Source organism: Apteryx rowi, unplaced genomic scaffold (assembly GCF_003343035.1).
Source record: "Apteryx rowi isolate R43461 unplaced genomic scaffold, aptRow1 scaffold_286, whole genome shotgun sequence".
Taxonomy (NCBI): Eukaryota; Metazoa; Chordata; class Aves; order Apterygiformes; family Apterygidae; genus Apteryx; species Apteryx rowi.
The window spans coordinates 590,192-610,719 of NW_020449263.1; the positions used below are offsets into that span (position 1 = coordinate 590,192).

General features: G+C 35.6%; 1 protein-coding gene across 1 annotated transcript in view; it reads left to right on the top strand.

The window, feature by feature from the left end:
* The window catches only part of GULP1 (GULP, engulfment adaptor PTB domain containing 1), a 54,637-nt gene that overhangs the window by 10,818 nt on the left and 23,291 nt on the right, over positions 1–20,528 (top strand). Inside the window, exons 3-7 of the mRNA XM_026069059.1 lie at positions 1,552–1,623; positions 8,669–8,767; positions 13,101–13,238; positions 15,649–15,765; positions 16,147–16,239. Coding sequence (XP_025924844.1) covers positions 1,552–1,623; positions 8,669–8,767; positions 13,101–13,238; positions 15,649–15,765; positions 16,147–16,239 — 519 coding nt within the window. The remainder of the gene's footprint in view (positions 1–1,551; positions 1,624–8,668; positions 8,768–13,100; positions 13,239–15,648; positions 15,766–16,146; positions 16,240–20,528) is intronic.

Genomic DNA, 20,528 nt, shown 5'->3' on the forward strand with positions numbered 1-20,528 from the left:
TTTTCTTTCTTTCCTGTCCATATGTGTTTTTGTTTTTGCTTTCCTCCCGTGTGTTTGCTCACAAACATTCATTCACCTTTCCCTTTTTCTGACACATGGAATATCCGTGAATCATTCTTCTTTATCTATATGCATTTTCTGCAGCTGTCACTTTTCTAAGAAAGAATGTGGCCTTTTCTTAAAGTCATTGGAGATGTTGCATGAATGGAAACAAATCGGTATAAGGTTTCTGCTTCATTATTAAAAAAAAAMCCCTTGGTCTCCTAGCTGGAGAATTACAACAATAGAGAGCATTRACAACAGATGTGCCTGTATCACTGTATTTTGATCTACATGCTGTTGCATTCAAGATGGCACATCGTATTTCAGATGTCAGTAGCAAATTTATAATGTGACTATTATTTATTGGTAGAGCTGCAAAGTTTCTTTGCAAGTGTACAGCTAGAGCACACTAACTATAGTAAGCACATTATGTAGTTTTAATAAAATTGAAAACTTCAATTATAATGTCGAAAGCTTCTGTAGCTTGGCAAACTTACAAGTTGCTTTTGAAATTGCTAAGACTTAAAAATTATATGTACCTCTGTGCATCATGTTGGTGGAGGCAAATGAAAAGCCAATACTTGAGAGGAAAGTTGCTTTTTCTTCCTATAAAGAAGCGATTGAGATAGCATGTGCATTGCTAATTGCATCATTTATTTTTCAGATTTTTTTCCTTTTAAAGTTCATTTTGCTCTTTTTTGCTAGTATTATGTTGGCATATACAAGTAAGTGGTATGACTAAATCAACTGTACCTCAGAAATCAGGCAGGCAATCCATAATTTCTTAACGTATTACACAAACATGCAATTTAGGCAGTATTATTACACCTTTTTATAAATGTATACTAGAAAACAAGCAAAACTGTACAAAAGAACGTAAAGGCATTTTCAGTGTACAAATAAAAAAGAAAGGATGAGGTTCTCTTAAAATATTATGCTCTGTATATTAATAGGTATATGTTTGGTGTTCATTAGAACCTTACTTAGCAAAAAATATAATTTCTAGTAGAAATTCTTATTTTTAGGTAAATTGGAGCCTGTTTCCTTTAAATATATGAAGTTACTGTACTGAGTAGAATAAGGTCTTTTTGCACCACAGTATGTAAGTTTTACTAACCTAGTCCAAACCACTGATACATGTTGATTCATTGGAAATGCATCACTCACTTTTTGTATTTTTTCATTATTTTCTAAAAGACATATTACCAAAATAACAGTGCCTGAATGGAAAAAGGTGCTTAACCTGTAATCCATAGACTTGTATGGGATCAAAATAAAATAGTCTTAAAAACTGCTTTCAGGAACTTTGATGTTTGTCTAAATGGAATTTATTTTTCATCACTCTCTAGATTGGAAATAGCTATGTGAAGATTTGTTCTTTAATAACAAAATTATTGAAATGGTTGTCTTTCCAAAATATTATTTGTAAATATTTGGAAAATGAGTACTTGAGTTGGTTACATCTTTCAGTGTGTAACTTCTTATTTCTCACAAATTACATCTTTTCAGTTTCTTGGCAGTACGGAAGTGGAGCAGCCTAAAGGCACAGAAGTTGTAAGAGATGCTGTTAGAAAATTAAAGGTAAGGAAGCATTTGTAAATTTGTAATGAAACAGAACATATTTTTATCCTCTTTCACAGATAACCCACAAGAAAACAAGTGTTTCCAGATAAATGCATAAGAGTTCTAGAAGCAGTTGCTTCTACTAATCTCTTCACAGGCACATAGTCACTTCTCTATTGTGTCTCTATTATCAGATGTTCTTTTTGTTGTACAAATATTTCATTGTCTCCTAGATTACACTGTCATTTCTGGTATAAAACTTATGTACCTTAATGCTTTTTCTTTGGAAATTTTAGGGCTTTGTTAACCCCGAATTAGGTAGCAACAAATTGTTTTACCTGCCATTCTCCCTTTATGGCTGTTGAATGCCTCTGATTAGATCACTCCTAACCGATGGCAGAAAACCTAAGGAAACTGAACCTTTCCTTGGCCTGATAACTGGTGACTTCAGTATGTCTGGTCTGGATTTCTCGGGGCTATGTTGTGCTTCCTGTGAAGGGTAGGGTTGTTGTAAAACACGGTGTACTCGCTTAAGGTAAGCTGCTAGTGCCAGAGAACAGGAATAAGAATGTCACACCAAGGCGTAAGTGGACTATGATACTCCATGGATACTGATCCTGGACTGCTCTTCACCCAAAGCTAAATTGTCTGATCTAGGAAAACTGCCTCTTAGGCTGATGGTGAAGGTTTGTGACACCATCATTCACCCTCTAGCTGTGATAATCAGTGATATATCTGGAAACAGTGCTGCAAGGAGAGAATAAGATTTAAAAACTGATGTGAACGTGTTTATGATATGGGGCATTACTGCCTTGTTCCCCAGGTATTGGTTTGTGCACACAAAAGCCAGCTATGTGAATGGATGCACGATGCCAAGAGGCTGAGAAAATCAGGCATTAACAATTGCTGCTTAGTTATGTGTTCTTGGGCACTGAGGGACTTGGCAGAGAATGAAAAAGTATCCCAGTGAGAAGGCCAAAGACAGATAAGAGTGCTTGTGGTATGCTAATGTTTGGTTTTAGTTCTAAGGTGTTACTACTTGCTAGTTTTTGCCTGGGTGAGGGTGCTAACTGATAGCAGGTCTTTGACTTTCATGTTGTAATCATTTTCTGAACTTCCTTGATTGCATGTACTGTTGCTGTAAAATATTTTTTTCTTAAGCCATCATTTCATCAACCCATGTCAGAACAGACATTTGATTTAGAGCTCTTTGCTACTTCTAATCAGAAACTTGCAACTCATACAGTACTGAGAACTTTTCACTTGCCAAAAGAAATAGGTTTTTGTGCAAAATTGTTGCTTGCAACTCTGTCAACTTATTTTTACCAGCAGGTGGAGCTGATGTTCTACAGTAAGATAAAATAATTTAGAAGAACCTACTTTTTGTTAATACTTCATTCTACTTCTTTTATCCCAAATACTAGTAGTGTATTTTCTAAACACACTGAATCAACTGCAATTAATATAGACACTTAAAACTGTATATTTTTAATTTATTCCAGAGGGCTGTCCACGGTCCTTGTGCAGGTAGTATTTTTCWTCATGTTTTCAAATTTCTCAGGGCTGTACTGCAGGATAAAGAAATAGAGAAGAAAATCGGACACTAATGTTTTAAAGTGTGCATTTTTATTTCTAAGATAAATTGACCTGTTCTTGTAGTTTATTACAAACAAATTTTTCCTTCCAATTTTCTAATCAAACTAATTTCTAGAATGGAAAAAAACTACTATAAGGAAGATGGCATCAAGGCGTTTGCTTTCATATCAGAACATGTGTAGGCCATTGAGATGTAAAAGTTGTCAGATCACATTTTATAAAGTGAAATGAGTGCTCCTCTTAATTGAGGAAGCATATAATTTGCTCTGAAGAAGTGAATTTTCAGAAATTGTAATTTCATTAGATGCACATAACACACRCATCAGAGGTGGGACTGTAATATGACCTAAAAGATGCAGTCATTGCGAAAGAAATAATGTCTATTTTTTTTTCAGGCATCTCCTTATAATGTTGCTAGAGCAAAATAGAGGAAAAGTGTCTTCCCAAAGCCAGGTAGAAAACATGAGAATTAAGATGAAAATGTTAAAACTTGAGAGATGATGTGTCTTATGTCCTAGTGTAGTCCCTACTGTTGAATACTTTTACTATTTTTTGTGTTACAAATACTACTTTCACTGTTTTACAGGTGACAGTATGAGAATAAAAAAGACATTTGTATTAGCTAGTGTGGCAAATAACTAAAATTTAAAAGCATTAAAAATTAAATAAAATTATATAATCTGTGGGAGAAAGTAGGCTGCAGGAGCACTCTCACTCTCTCTCAGCTGCAACAACTATGATACCTTCAAACAGACATCTTTAAAGATGTTCGTGTGCAGTGACACAACTGATTTTTCACTGGAAGTCTGAGTAAAAGGAAAGAATCGAACCTTTATTCCCTGGGTTAAAGGTTAGCACCCAAATCACAGAAACATCTTCCTTTGAATTTCAGGTCTATTTAATAAACTCTCAAATCATACAATGAAATGTAAATATTAAAAGCACATAGTTTTAATTTGCATAGCTTTGATTTGATTTCAGTATAAATTTTTTAAACATTATTTCTTTAACTAAATCTCCTGGCTGATTTTAGAACATGTATCTCTGTTTTCTCATGAAATTTTAACTGATTAATCTTCTGATTGTGGTTTGCTAATACTTGATGAATAACTATTTCAAATGTAACTTTTAATAAGAACATGAAAGCATGTGGTTTTCTCAGCTACTGTAGTAAAATACAAGTTATATGTTTTTTTTCTTTTTTCCTTTTTTGTTTTTAAGCTAAATGAAACCATGGAAAATAGGTTTATTTGCATGTGTTGCTTCCCCTAAAAGATTTAGGGAAAATACAATATTAATTCCAGAGCAGTCAAATAAAAGCTAATTCATCCCACGGAGCTGCTTATATTATTGGGCCAAATCTGTGTGTCTTGCCTGAGAACCGTGTACGTATAAACTAACAGTTTATGAATTTGGCCCACTGTATCTCTTCCCAAGCCATACTGTGATTCATTATAATTTTTATATCCAACCTATTATTCTTGCCTATCTTGGATCCAAGGATCAAATCTCTCTCCAAGTTCTCAGTATTTCTCCTTGTTGTCCATTTTGATGCCAATGGGAGGCTACAGATTTTTACCCTCTTAAATAATGTTGTTAGTGGGTGGACTACAAATATTATTTTGTTTCACATGTGTGCTAAAAGGAGAAAATAACTTTTGTAAATTCTCTACCTCCAGAGGTCCCTCAGAGCCCTTTCCAGGTGAAAGGAATGAGTGGAAGTAACAGGGAGAGGAAAGAAAGCAGTGGCAGATATCTGAGTAAGGATTGGGATCTGCTGTTCAAAACCTAGACAAGTTTGGGAGATGGCTGAATTTGGCATTCTAGAGAAGGTCAGATATGAAATTACTGATTTGTTTCGGTATGTTCTGTATGTTTTCTGTTCTTACCCAGAACACAGGTTTCACTGAGCAAATCTATTTGAATTGGAAGTGGGCAGGAAATGCATTAAAAAAACAACTGCACAAGACTTTTTAAGTTTATCTACATTTACCTTTCAATCACTGTGTCTCACTAAACCTTTGATTAAAACGCTTGTTTATCTCTCTGGTTGTCTGTATTCAGGAGATTCTTTTGAGAATCTCTTTCACCGTCGTTAACTAGTTTTTGATTAGTCACATTTATGGAGCTAATGGAATTTCTTATGAAGTGGGTTGCCAGTCTTTTGCCAGCTCTTGCAAATGTCCTGTGAGCTTGCTCCAATTTGTCAGCATCCTTCTGAATTTGAAAATCTCAGAACATAAAATTTGAGTGGTGGTCTCACCAGCAACTGAGGTAGTGCAGCCTCTGTGGTCTTCTGAAGGATCTTTTTGAAATATCTGAGGATTGTGTTAGTCTTCCAGTCATAGTTTCATGGTTAGCTAAAAGCCTACCATGACTTTCATAATTCCAGCTTCATAGGGTAGTCTCCCAGGAAAGAAACTTTGTTGCCATATGTATGATTTACAGAGCCTGGTATTGCAAAAGAGATGGTTTGTTTGCATACAAGCAATATGTAGTATTCTGTTTTGCTGGCATATTCTTTGTTGTTTGCCACTCTAGCAGCCTTTATCGTCTGTAAACTTTTCTCTGTAATGGTTTTAGATTTTATTACAGATTGTTAGTTACTTTTCTCCCATTTTTTTTATTTTTTCAGCCTGCAGATTTTATCAGTAATTATTTTTCTCATGATCATTGTTCTATGTCATTAAGGAATAAACTCTGCTGGAGTAAATTAGAAACATATCTTCCCAATGACAATTTCCTGTTTATTACTGCATCTGGAGACTAATGTAACTAACTTAACTAATACTTTCTTTATATTGCTTCATTTCCTAAATATAATGGCATGCAATACTCAGTTAAATGCCATGTCTACTTTGACAAGCTGCTTTTTCTGTAAAATCTATATTGATCATCATTAATTTCATCTCACTTGAATTCTCTAGTTCTTGGACTTGGTTTGTGTCTTTTGAGGGTGGAAGTGTGGTAGGTTTGTTTTTAGTGGGTGCTTTTTTTTTTTTTTTTAATATTGGCACCAAATTTTCTCCTGGAACTTCCTCAATGTTATAAGACTTCTTGACTATTTGGAGCAAGCTTTGTCCAGCTGTTCTAAAACTCTTGCAGACCTACTTATTTAAAAATATCTTCATGTCATAGCTGTTGTTCAAGACCCTGATGTATTGGTTACGGTTGGAATACCAAGCATTCCATCATCTCTTTCAACAGACTCTATGGCTTTAACTCACTAAGAACAAGTATATATTGAATAGTTCTGCCCCTTGTATATTACTGTATAGAAATACTTATGCACATTTAGCTTCCAAAGGGGCATTAAAAAAAGGGGGGGGGTTAGTCAAGTTCAAGGCTGTTCCAAATTAATGTGGGCTCCAGGAACTCTGTTGAAATACAGGTTAATGACAAGCTCATAGCCTTTATTAAAAGTAGACTTGCAGAATATATCTTCTGATCGCTGAATCAGATATTTGCCTGTAAGAGTGGATTTTACTATTTTATTTATTTATCTATTTATTTTAAGTAATGGTGGCTCAGAAAGTGAAAAGCRCTGGAGAACAAGGATCTAAATATCTGAAAAATGGGCTTGAAGACAAATAGGAGGACAGGAAAAGGATGTGGATGTTGCAAGAAGGTGATACTAAAGAGAGGCAGAACAAGGAGCTAGTTTAAACTTGCTTGCCTTTTAACTAGTTGGTTTTCACCAGAAAGTTATCCCAGCTGTTGAAAATTAAATTGAGCCTAAAGATTTAAGAGTAGGTTTTGAGAGTTTTTTATTTTTGAACTAACTGAAGTATGGTACTTGTCTGCTTATGTGATACATCAGTCAGTAATTAACTGTCTGTGTATGTCATATTGCTGTATGAAGTTTACAGGATTAATTATCAGGTTAATGTTATTAATATTATCAATAAGTGTACTTTCAAAATGAGAAATAAAATTGGAAGGAAGGGACAAATGGACAATTATATGTCTAAGGGTGGTTCTTAAAACTAGTTAATCATTTGCCATGAATTGAGCTGCCTACAAACAAAACTAATAAAACTGAGACAGTCATACTGTGTAAGGTAGCTGAGTTCATGGAAAGATTTCTCAAGTACTAGTTGGCACATGAACAGGGACAGAGCAAAAGCTCAAAACCTCAACTGTAACTTAAACTTCTAAAAGAAAGAAAAAAACTCAGCTTTTTTAGGTGTTTCGGGGGGAGGGAGCGTTCAGTTGACCATAGCCAAATGCTTCGCAGATAATTGTAACTTCTGTCTCTTAGGTTAAGAATATGGGTTAACACCTGTGTTCTTCAGATTCCCCCAGCCCTCCTATGCAACTGAAAGTTGTTGTCCTCACTGACTTTTTATATAGTTTATTTTTATGGAATGAGCAAACTTCATTTAAGAAATGAAAGCTCAGGGGAAAGTATGGAAAGGGGAAATACATTCATGAATGCTGTAGCATACTAGCAGTCCTACTGCTAACAAGACAGAGTCCCTCCCCAAGCCCAGTCTTATGGTCACTCACTTCAGTTATACTTTAGCAGGAGTGAGTCTGAGGACAGTGTATTCAAACATATAAATATCAAGCAGAGTCCAACTCCACTGGCCTTCCGTGAGTCATTGTCCTTATTTATGCATTTGAAAATACCATTCTTGGACTTCAGAAAGATTTGAGGAGAAGGGCTCCTACCAGAGTGAAATATAGAGCAATTGCATATTTGGCTAACAAAGTTAACCAAATGGATAACATTTCTTAAAACTGACATGCAGTAGCAAATGTTAGACACTACTTATTACATATGCAGTGTTCAGGAGTTAAGAGAAAAACGAGTCAAATGTAGCAGCTAGAAAAAGGGGTAGAAAAGGATAGAAGGTATATTGAATAGGACATGTGAACTGATCCAGTCATATAAAATGTTGTCTAGCCATTACCTAGTGAACTGTCAACAAATAAATCATGAGAATATGATAGAAATATTTCTTAGGTGTTGACAGCTGTAATGCTTTCAAACTGAACCTGCTTAAAAGGGCTATGATTTTTGTAGTGTAATATATGATACATATCCTCAGTGCACGTGTACAGAAATGAGTATAGAATTAGGATATGAAAAAAAAGTAATGTTCACTGCAAAACAACCAAGCAATTAACAAACCCTCTGTCTGTTGGTGTTCTTATTTCTGCTGTCCTCCTAGAAATCTGATGCAAGAGTTAAAATTAAGTGCAAAAATATTAGATAAACGTGTAGAGATCCAGCTAAATAATTTTAAAATATTCTTAAGTATAGGAATATTCTATAGTATGCAAGAAGAAACGTTGTTTGCCCATTCACTACATTTTGGAATGGTTGGTATGGTTTATAAGAGCATTTTGAAGAAGGAAAGAAGGAAGCAATTTTCATTTGAAACAGTTAAGAGGAAATAAGTAATGAAAAATAAAGAAAACTGCTAGTAATGTGATTGCTGTTTTGTTTTTCATTTCATAGTTTGCAAGACATATCAAGAAATCTGAAGGCCAGAAGACTCCCAAAGTTGAATTACAAATCTCAATTTATGGTGTAAAAATTCTAGACCCCAAAACAAAGGTAAGAAACACATTTTTGTGCTGTTAACCCAGTAATTAAATATTGTTTTAACAATGTTTTTATCATTTTCTATTTTTAAAAAGTATTACAGTGAAAGCCATTCTGTTGCTGGAAACTTCTTCTAAAGTGCCATTTCTTGTTATAACACATGGGTCAAATCTTCCCAAGAATCACAGAATCACAGAATCACAGAATCACTGAGGTTGGAAGGGACCTCTGGAGATCATCTAGTCCAACCCCCCTGCTCAAGCAGGGTCACCTAGAGCACATTGCACAGGATTGCATCCAGGCGCGTTTTGAATATCTCCAGAGAAGGAGACTCCACCACCTCTCKGGGCAACCTGTTCCAGTGCTCTGTCACCCTCACAGTGAAAAAGTTTTTCCTCATGTTAAGATGGAAGTGTCTGTGTTTCAGTTTGTGCCCATTGCCTCGCGTCCTGTCGCTGGGCACCACTGAAAAGAGTCTGGTCCCATCCTCTTGACACCCTCCCTTCAGATACTTGTACACATTGATAAGATCTCCTCTCAGCCTTCTCTTCTCCAGGCTAAAYAGGCCCAGCTCTCTCAGTCTTTCCTCATAAGAGAGATGCTCCAGTCCCCTAATCRTCTTTGTAGCCCTTCGCTGGACTTGCTCCAGTAGTGCCACATCCCTCTTGTACTGGGGAGCCCAGAACTGGATGCAGTACTCYAGATGTGGCCTCACCAGGGCTGAGTAGAGGGGGAGGATCACCTCCCTCGRCCTGCTGGCAACACTCTTCCTGATGCACCCCACAATACCATTGGCCTTCTTGGCCACAAGGGCACATTGCTGCCTCATRSTYAACYTGGTGTCCACCAGCACTCCCAGGTCCTTCTCCGCAGAGCTGCTTTCCAGCAGGTCAACCCCCAACCTGTACTGGTGACTGGGGTTATTCCTCCCCAGGTGCAGGACCCTGCACTTGCCTTTGTTGAACTTCATGAGGTTCCTCTCCACCCACCTCTCCAGCCTGTCCAAGTCTCTTTGAATGGCAGCACAGCCCTCTGGTGTATCAGCCACTCTTCCCAGGTTTGTATCATCAGCAAACTTGCTGRGGGTGCACTCTGTGCCTTCATCCAGGTCACTGATGAAGAAGTTGAACAAGACTGGACCCAGTACTGACCCCTGGGGGACACCGCTAGCTACAGGCCTCCAACTAGACTCTGTGCCGCTGATCACAACTCTCTGAGCTCTGCCATTCAGCCAGTTTTCAATCCACCTCACTGTCCACTCATCTAACCCACACTTCCTGAGCTTGTCTATGAGGATGCTATGGGAGACAGTGTCAAAAGCCTTGCTGAAGTCAAGGTAGACAACATCCACTGCTCTCCCCTCATCTACCCAGGCAGTCATTCCATCATAGAAGGCTATCAGATTGGTTAGGCATGATTTCCCCTTGGTGAAGCCATGCTGACTACTCCTGATCACCTTCTTTTCCTCCACATGCGTGGAGATGGCTTCCAGGATGAGCTGCTCCATCACCTTTCCAGGGATGSAGGTGAGGCTGACTGGCCTGTAGTTGCCTGGGTCCTCCTTCTTGCCCTTTTTGAAGACTGGGGTGACATTGGCTTTCTTCCAGTCCTCGGGCACCTCTCCTGTTCTCCGTGACCAAGAAGGTATATGATACCCCTAAATACAGACTCAAGCTACGTGGGATTTAATTTTTTAATCTTTCACACCAGGATTTTTAAACTGAGGAAGATGAAAACACTGTGGTAACTGCATGTTATTATTACATATGGCACCTTTCCAAATGGTCACCCTGGTGTAGATGCCCACATGAAGATGTTTGCAGTGAATGAGGAGAAAACTTGTTTGCAGTGACTCATTATTTGTGCTGCTGATTTGGAATTGCAGCTCTCTTTCCTTAATCTATTCATTTTCTACTTTTTCTTCTGCTTTTGAATTTGATTACTGTATCCCCTCTTCCTTAGAAAGTTTGTTTTCCTGGTGCATTACCCATTTGTCTGTAAACATTGTGTAACAGGCCATTAGCACTACTGTAGGCTTKTCTGGTGCAGCATGACAATTCCTCTGCTTTCAGCAGTGTTACAGTCCGTTGTGTCGTTTCTTGGTGGGTTTTTTATTTGGTTTGGTATTTTGAAAGGTGTTACATGCTAAGCAAGCCATCTTCCTCACAGACTTCAGAGAAGAATAATGAGATAAATACAATCAAGCTAAAAAGTAATTATTCAATAGTCAGTCATTTTTAACATCTGAATGCTTTTAAATCTTAAGCATTTATTAAATCTTGAAACTTTTGCTTATTGCTACTTATTAATTCTGAAATAATTACTGTCATTGAAACAGTGATATGATACTGCTCTCTCAGAAAACCTAGTTTTAATTCAAGAATATGAATCTACTTGCAACCCATTTTTGCTTCAAACTCTTGATATAACCATAATTGAACAGTTCATAAGCAGAGGGAGAAAGAAATCTTCATGTCAGCTTTTATGGCAGTTTTTGTATCTTCCTTATGTGATAGGGCAGAAGGGGGTACTAAACCACTATCCTGGCAAGAACTGATTTAAAATAAGTTTTAAATGCCAAAAATTTTTAGTCGTTTTAACTCTTCCTGCGGAGATTAACAGAGATCCATGGGGCAGAAGTTCTTGGGGGAATAGGAACATTCTGATCTCTCAACAATGCTGTTATTACAAACTTAAATTGTGATCAACTACAAGCAGTCTTTTTTTCCTCTTCCGCTGCTTTTCTTAAAGCTACATGTAAAATTAAATTTGAATTAAGTTTTCATTTCCTATTCAGCAAAAGCTGATTTAAAAATGTATGCAATGGTATGATACTGAGAACATACTGAGTAGGTTTCCTGTAAATAGCTCCATAGCTATTCTGAAATCAGCTAAGTCCCCATTTGCATTATTTGTAGTACCAGGACATTGACCATAATGTAACCTATGGGGGGTGATGAAAATTTTATAGATGCTTTAGGAAATGTCTTAAATTCCATATTATCATCACAGGTTATAATAAATTTTTTCTGTGTATGTTTTCTAGAAAAAATTGCTTCAGTTCTGTTACAGAGGAATACTGGTTTTTAGTCATGTGATGACTACTAATTGTGATAAGAGCAGGAGGATACTCATGTATCAGGATTTCCTTTCATACTCAGCCCAAAAAAAGCAGGGATGTAGGAAAATGGCTCTGTCCTTGAATGATGGAGCAGTTAGGTTGATCTATAAAAGAGCAAGAACAAAGATGTTATTAGGTGAAACTGTTAAAGAGCTAAGGGAGAAAAATGTTAAATGTAAGAGAGATTTGGGGGCATGGGAGAAGAATGGTGCCTAGAAGAATGGCTGTAAACATTGAGAAAGGGAACTGAATAGGGGGGAAGAGAAGGGGAAAAGATTGGTCATATAGAACATTTTTTGATAAACTATTGTGTGTAGAGTGGGCATGCCCTTGCCTTTAAGATAATAGCAGTCTAGAGCAATCCTGGCTCCTGGAAACGTTTGCAATCCTGGTGATGCGCAGGAACTTTTTTTTAATAGATAATAGCTCACATCTAAACTGCATATTTTTCTTTAAAGCAAATACTGCTTTCCCATGTAATAAGCCAAATAAAATAAAATACCAAGAAGACACTCGTTGAGGAAAAACAAAAAAAAAATAGTTCAGATTATTCATTTCAGCTTTCTTAACTGAAGAACATTATCATTGCAACATTTAAAATAGCTGGAGCATGTCTTTTAATGGAAAAGAAAATATGTCTATGGTATCTAAAGTATGCAAACAAAAATGATAAAACTGTTTATGTTAGTTTTTAAAGTAAGTAATTATTTAGATTTCTAATTTATTTCTCTGTGCTTCTGTATTTAAATAACAAAGTCACTTTATTTCTGTTTTCTGTATTTATAGTAGAAAGGTAAGGCCTCATTTTGGTAGAACTGCAGACCCTAGGAGATTGATAAAATGTGAAGATGGAAGGCACCTGGAAAAAGATCTGAGTATTTTGCACGATCAATCCCTAAATAAATAGCACAGGGACACAGAGCAACAGTAAAACCCTTTTTCTAAAACAGAAATTAATCTCCAAATAAACACTTCCAAATAAAAACTTCCTGATTACATTCGGTAAAAATGGGAACATTGGTTAGAAGAGAAGAGATTGTTAGCTTCTGTTATACTTTAAGTACATTTGGGTTCTCTAGTATATAGTGAGAGACATTCAGAAACGTTACTGCAACTTGTCTGTTCTTTTGTATGTGAAGAAATAAGAGATTTACTTTGTTCGTCTTTATCCCAAGCAAATGTAGTAATTCCTTAGTAATTAGTAATCTTTCTGTTTATTTGCAGGAAGTCCAGCACAATTGTCAACTCCATAGGATATCGTTTTGCGCTGATGATAAAACTGACAAGAGAATATTTACTTTCATATGCAAAGATTCAGAATCAAATAAGCATTTGTGCTATGTATTTGACAGTGAAAAGTGTGTAAGTATGCAAGATGCTTTAGAAGAATTTGGGTCTCTGTTACGGACTTTGATCTGCCTTCAACTGAAGGGGAATGGATAATAAAATCAAATAGCCATCCTGTTGACTGATGTTGGTGTGACATGATCTTTCATACCAATGTGGTGCCTTGTAAATTAGCTGCGTTACTTTAAGAGAGGTTTTTCTTTTTTCCCTGAGACAACAATTCTTACTGCCCAGCTCAATATCCTAAGCCAACCCTCTGACTTACTCTCAGAGAACAGACTGTATCCCACCAAGCTTGAAATGTTTGCACAGCTGTTCTGCAGAGATTACTGCAACCCAGTGACTGAGATACCCTCACAGACTCTTCTGCTGATGCATCTGCCTCAGACCTCTCTTCCTCAGCTTTTTTTTTTTGCCTTTTTTTTTTCAAACATTAAGGCTCCTTCTTTCCTCCCACACCCTTCCCTGCCACGTGTCTCAGGTTATTAATGCCCTCACACACTACCAGAGAGTTCATTTCACCAACCACTGAAATTCTCTCATGTCTGTGATAGAACAGGGCAACGGTTCAGAAATGTGCGATAGCAGAAAAAAATAATACTTTAGTACAGGAAATGAAGAAAATCATGTCTAGCTGAAACCAGATTATGAGTTTACTCTGACAGAAAATAATTAACAAATAAAAGCACTGGAATCACCACTGAAAAAAATGCATATTTACTCTTATAGTATGTACATGTATTATATATCATTGTGTATTACTTAATAGATAGTGTTTCTGATGATTTTGTTCACCTGCGCTGCTCCAGTGCCAACTTCAGTAAATATTGTTGATAATTGCTATACACCTCTGTTCATTTTTCTCTTCAAATGTCTATCCTGTGCCTTTCTTTTTCAGATTCCTCTTATTTTAAATTACCCTTGCAGTTTCTGTGCACCAGTACCATTTCTATTCCAAACCAATCCAGTTCTTCCTCTTCTGTCTTCCCTGCTATATCACTTACTGTACTTTTCCTCTTTCTTCAATTTCACTACTCCTTTTTTCACTCAGCTTTCGAAGAATCTCACCTGAATTTCCTTTCAGCCAACCGTCACCCTTCCAAGAAAATAGCTAGGACTGCATACTCCCATCATCCAATAAACCATTCTTTTATTTATATAAACAGTTATTCCCTAAAGCAGTCCTAATTCAATTTTTTTGGTCTAATTTGGTCTAATTCAGTGTAATTTGATCTGAATAAATTCTTGCACTGACTGTCTGTAAAGGTGGTTGATTTTTTCCCCCCCCTCCACCACCACCCGGCAGAGAGAGAGACAGAGGGGTTAGTTCCCTATTGCCATGGAACCCAGGTCTTCGCACACCCCCACTGCGGGACTGCTGTTGAGCTGAAGGATAAAAGGCTGGAAGAATCATGTTCTGTACCGTTTTCATGCATCTAGCCCTTCATTCTCTTATAGCTGATAAAGAAAAATGCTCATAGCACTGAGCAGCACACTTTGTGAGAAACAATCAATTTCTGTTTTTCATTTCAATAAAGAAAAAATAATTTTGTTTTAGCAAAATGAATGTTTTTCCAATATTTTTAGTTCCCCTGCCAATCTGTAAAAAAACAAAACAAACAACCAAAAAAAACCCAAAACCCCACTACCATGTATGTTTATTTCCTGCACTAAAGTATTAAGGCAGATGGCATATGCATATGTCCTCCGTTTATTGGTGCCTCATATAAGTCAGTGGGTTTTTTTAAACCTTAGTATACTCAATCTTGTATTATTATTTTACCACCTTTATTTTAAAAGTAGTTTCTCTGTATAGATTGTGCATAAACATCACAATATAGGATGCAAGTTTGCACAGAACTACCACATTATTATATGTTGCAAATACAAATGCAAATTCTCTGCGGTTGAATTTTTGTAATCTTAAATACTTGGGTAGGTAAATACATTTGTCTACACTTTGATAATTGGTATACTATAGGAATTCTAAAAATAAGCATTGAAACCTAAATTTAAAAGCAATGGGGGCAAAACAGTTGAGCATCCATTAAAATTAAAGCAATGTATTTAACAATGGAAAAGGCTGTAATTGCTTCAGAAATTGTCAGACTTACAGCATCATGCTAGCTGTATTTACAGAAATTGGAGGCATAAGTAGTACTAAGAATTAGCTAACTGTATTCTGCCTGTTCAATTTCCCTTCTTTGTCTAGAGTATTCTTCAGTTGCATTTAGCGTATTACGTATCAGGTTATTTTGCTGAAGAGTGATTACCATGCTCATTTGCAGTGTTGACTTTAATGGTGGATGAAGCAATCTCTTTGAATGTGGTACATTATGTAAAATATTTTGTGATCCTCTGAAAAGATAGTAATTACATAAAATATTCTTAATACGCTAATTTCAATCTTGTGTTTTATGTAAAGGCAGAAGAGATCACTTTAACAATTGGTCAAGCATTTGACTTAGCTTACAGGAAGTTTCTGGAATCTGGAGGAAAAGATGTTGAGACAAGAAAACAAATTGCAGGTTTACAGAAAAGAGTAAGTTCTACATTATAATTTTTAAAGAGAGGAAAAGAATGTGCTATTGTATTTATGTGCTACTTTCTACAACATCATAATTTTCGATGTTATTCTCAGATTGCTAAGAATTTCAACAAATACTGAAAAAGAAAACTGGAAAAGACCTGATACTATGAAACAATATTTTATGTTTTACCATCTTGCGTGATCACTAAAGAGAAAAGCAAGGTTGTAATATGCATGACTTAAAAGCTTGTTTTTAATTACTTTTTGTAATCAGATAACTATTTAAGCATTACTGTTAAGAGAATTCAGATAAAACTTATTCTCAGTGGACAGTTTGTAGCTACTATTGAATGAATATCCCAATAGCTGTTGAAATAACCACTTGCTTTGTAGATTCAAGAGTTAGAAACTGAAAACTCAGAACTGAAAAATAAAGTTCAAGATTTGGAAAATCAGTTAAGAATAACACAAGTACATACATCTCCAGTAAGTACATGGACATAACTCTTTTATATCTAAAGTTACTCTAAATTTATGATAATCTGTTATGATAATTGTTAGTATCCATGCTGTTTCTAATGATTATGATTAACATACAGTGATCATGTATCAGTTGAAATGCAGTACTTAAGTAACAGTAAGATTGTGGCAAGCCAACAAAAGTGCAAGTTGCCGTCCTTCAGTAAATTGTGGTTTCTTAATCCTCTTATCATACCTATTTGTTGGTGCCTAACGACAGTAAATGCTCATTTTTATAGACACCTGAGCAAATTAGTGAAGGATGAAGAACTCTGTTCTGCATTTAAAGGATCTGGTTCAAGGAGAACACTAGGGCATTGCAAAATTGGATTTTTCTAAGAACTTCCTGTCACAAACATATCATTACTTATACCTGCCATTTAACATAGAGCTTTTTTTTTCCATGATACCATAGCTACCTATTATACCTGTATAATTACACTACAAATCTTTAAAAACAAAACAAAACAAAAAAAACCCCTAATGTTACGCAATTCTGGCATCTAACTTACTAGTGAAAATTACTCTCAGAAATGAAGTAGTATAATTGCAATCTCTCAGTAATTGCAATCTCTCACCATTTAATAAAATAATTCATTTTATTCATTATCAGGAATTCGTTTTCACATATAATTTTATTGCTTTACTTACTGTTTAATCTTTATAAAAATCAGCCCTCTCCTATCTCAATTTTTGAGTTTCCACATGATTAGAATTGCAGTAAGAACCATATAACAGCCTGTTTAATATCTAACCTCATTGTGACGTACAGTAGACTTAGATAAATGAGATGAGTAAATATTGAAGCAGGTTGTCCAGAGAGACTGAGGAATTTCTGTCCTTGAAGGTATTCGAAACTTGACTGGTCATGGTCCTCAACAGCCACCTCTAATTGRATCCTGCTTTGAGCAGGAGATTGAATTAGATGACCTCCAAAGRTCCTTTCCAAGCTGTATATGATTCTTTGATGAATTGTGCAGCCAACAATAAAAATAAACATTTTCAGGAAAATGTCTTTCTCAATTCATATATAGGAACATAATCATACCTACCAAGTACTATCAACTTTTGTGCCTTATGAAGAGAGATCATTCCAATAGGTCTGTTTTAAATTGTGTTGTGTACATTGTAAATCGGAGTTGTAATTATGTTAGCTTAAGAGTAAACACATATAAGTCGACCAATTAGGTTGAAAATAAAAATAAAAGAAGTAAGTGGAATAGTGTGGTTGTGAAGTGGCTTTTCAGTGCAGGGAAGAGGAGTCATAACAGTTTTTAAGATAGTTTGATGGGTTTGCTAAATGAATCTCATGATAGGGTGCCTGCAATAGCAGCAGATATGATTTGATGATACATATCTTGACTTTTTTTTTTTTATAAAAAAGCCCTTTCTTCTTTTCCTGAAAATGAGACTAAAGCTCAAGTCTTCTGAATCCCAGATCATTTTCCAGTTAACAGTGCTAGATTGTATCTCTTGTTTGGATTTCATAGTCTCCTCTCCTATCTGAGAATATACAAGTAAGATCTCTTTTGGTTTTTAAGCTGTCAAGAGTTGACTTTTCAATATCAAAAAGACAACAATCAGAGCATCTGTAAACTGTGGAGGTAAACTTAATATGATATATATATAATCAAATGTTTGGCTCACTGCATGTCCAAAAAAAAAAAAAAGATCTAGTGTTGGTATCCCTCAGTTCTAAACAGGCACAACCAGGTTGTCATTTAAAGTAAATTTTTCTGACTTCCCACTGTCATTTAAAATAGACTTCATAACTAAGTACAAAGATGTATGTTAAGGCCGCTTGCTGGAATTCATATTCAATAGCAAATGGAATATGCCCAAGACTTAAAATTCTGATTCTCTTTTACTTCCAAAATGTTTTTAAAGATGTTTTGTCCGTATTTAATAAAGATGTTACTTTATATACGTGATTTTCAAGAACAAATTCAATGTTCAAGGCTAGAGTGCAATATTTGAAATTACTGGTGGAGATTTACCTCTCTAAAAGGAGATGGAAGTGGGTTCATATATTGAACTCTTGGGTAATGATGTGGAACATTTTACTGCAAAACATAGTGCTAAAAATTCTTAATTTGTAGTTACCCRACATCAAAATGTGCCCAAAGAAAATTAGGTGATGATGCATGCAAAATCCATCAAGAGCCTAACTAAGAGAAAAAAGTGCAAGTACTGTGTGAATTGTAAACTGAAGTTTCATTTTAAGCACGGAGTTCTGAATATTTTGGATAATTCACAGTTACCTATAAGAGAACGTTTTTTGCCCTGGAACATCCACCACCAATTGTTTTAATTGCATTCTTTTTTAGGAAGTAATAATCAAAACAATTGCTCTATTTTTAAAAAAATATATATGTACTCTCATATGAAAACAGTAAAAAAGGGAAAAATACACGGGCACTTTTTCTCTCTACAGTTCAGAAGTAGTACAAGTTATAGGAATGTTTGGGAAATATATGAGATACGTAATATAGAACTGCTTTCCTGATTGTCCTTACCGGTACTACTGATTTTTTTGCAGACTATGTAAGGAATTATTTTGAGGACTTATTTTAAAATACTGGCAGACTGAAATGGGTACAAACTATATGCATGAAAAATGCAATATTACAAGACTTAAAAAAAAATTCTTATTCAGTCTCATTGGAATGGTTTTAGAGATTTTTGCAATATTGCCCTTCCTCAGGACTTGAAATACATATTATCCCAGGATGCTAGTTTTGAATAAATAGTCATTGGTTATTCAATTTAATCTTGAGAAGAACTGTGTAAAAACTAAGAAAACCCTGCAGGGTTGTACCCTTTTCTTATATGCAGATATACTTTGTCTGTATCTAACTTCAAAGGCTCCTGCATTTGGACTTTGCACTATTTCGAAATATGTATATATTTTTTTAATGTACCCTTTACATTTTTCTGAAGTGTAAGTGGATGCAAACTATTGACAGCAGTAGGCTTCTGCTTCTGATGGGTATATTTGCTCTCACCACCAAAATGTTTCTGTGGTTGTTCTAAATCTAGTCAAATGACCAAGCTAACATCAACCTCATTTAGTTGCTTTTTTTTGTCAGTACATAAACTGTGTATGGGAAAAATAAAATTTCTTTCTGAATCTATAAAAGAAGCCATTAAAAACAATGAGAACATAGTTGGAACCACAAAAAAGTCAACTCGATTGTATAATCAAACGCTTCAGTACAAAATTTATTGGGAAGTTAAATATCGAATTATGAATCTTCTGTACATATTTTTTTCTGTCAGGGTATTATTATAACTGTTTAGGTTTATGTCAGCATGTTCTGTAAATAATAAATTGCTTAGTGATTTTTTTTTTTTTCTGTTTTGGGTTGTTGTGTTTCAGTATTGCTAGTCTTCCTAAAATTTTAAAAATTTGGCCACTAAAATATATATATTTGCCAGTAAAGAAGGCTTATACAATAGAAACTGTTGCCTTTTTATCATTTCCTGAATAGATTTCTGAAGGGCATGCTATATCAAAATGTGGTTTCCTTAAAATAGTTTTCCTGTATAGCTACAACTATGTTTGGCATAGGAACTGTTGGCATGGGAGGCTTTTTGCTTTGTCCCTCACTCCTTTGGATGTACAGCTAAAGTTTCCATTACTTTTGTATCTGTGCTGTTTACTTTTCCTCTGTTTTAGTGGTTTGGCAATACATTAATCACTGGTCTTTCTTGCATTTGGTCTTGATTATGTGAGGACAATCTGATTTTCATTTTATTTTCTTATAATGTGACTGTTCAAGTCTGTATCACAATAAAAGTTTGGATACTGCCCCCGTGTGTAAATGCAGCTTCCAAAGTTCAGTGCAACCCTGGGAGCACTAGTTTACATGACCTTTTTTTTGATATTTATAATGACATTGAGCATATTTTTACTATTGGTGCTATTTAGAGTAGCCTAGATTAGCTGTACACATAGCGTTCATGTGGGTTACCAGTTGCATACGGTTAGCACCATCAGTTTTTCTAGTAGAATGAACAGTAAATCATTTTTGGCCACTAAGGAACCTCTGATGAGAGGAGAGAGATTTTTATTTATTTATTTATTTAGGGGATGGTTGAAGTTTCTCAAGCATTCCTTGAAAGTTTTCTCTTTGAGCAAGATGGTTAAGCAGAGAAGGCAGTTGTGACAACTGCATGACTCCACCTTTAGATAGGAAAAAAACAGGAATATTCAGGAAAAGAACTTAACAGAGAGGACAATGAAATATGAAGGA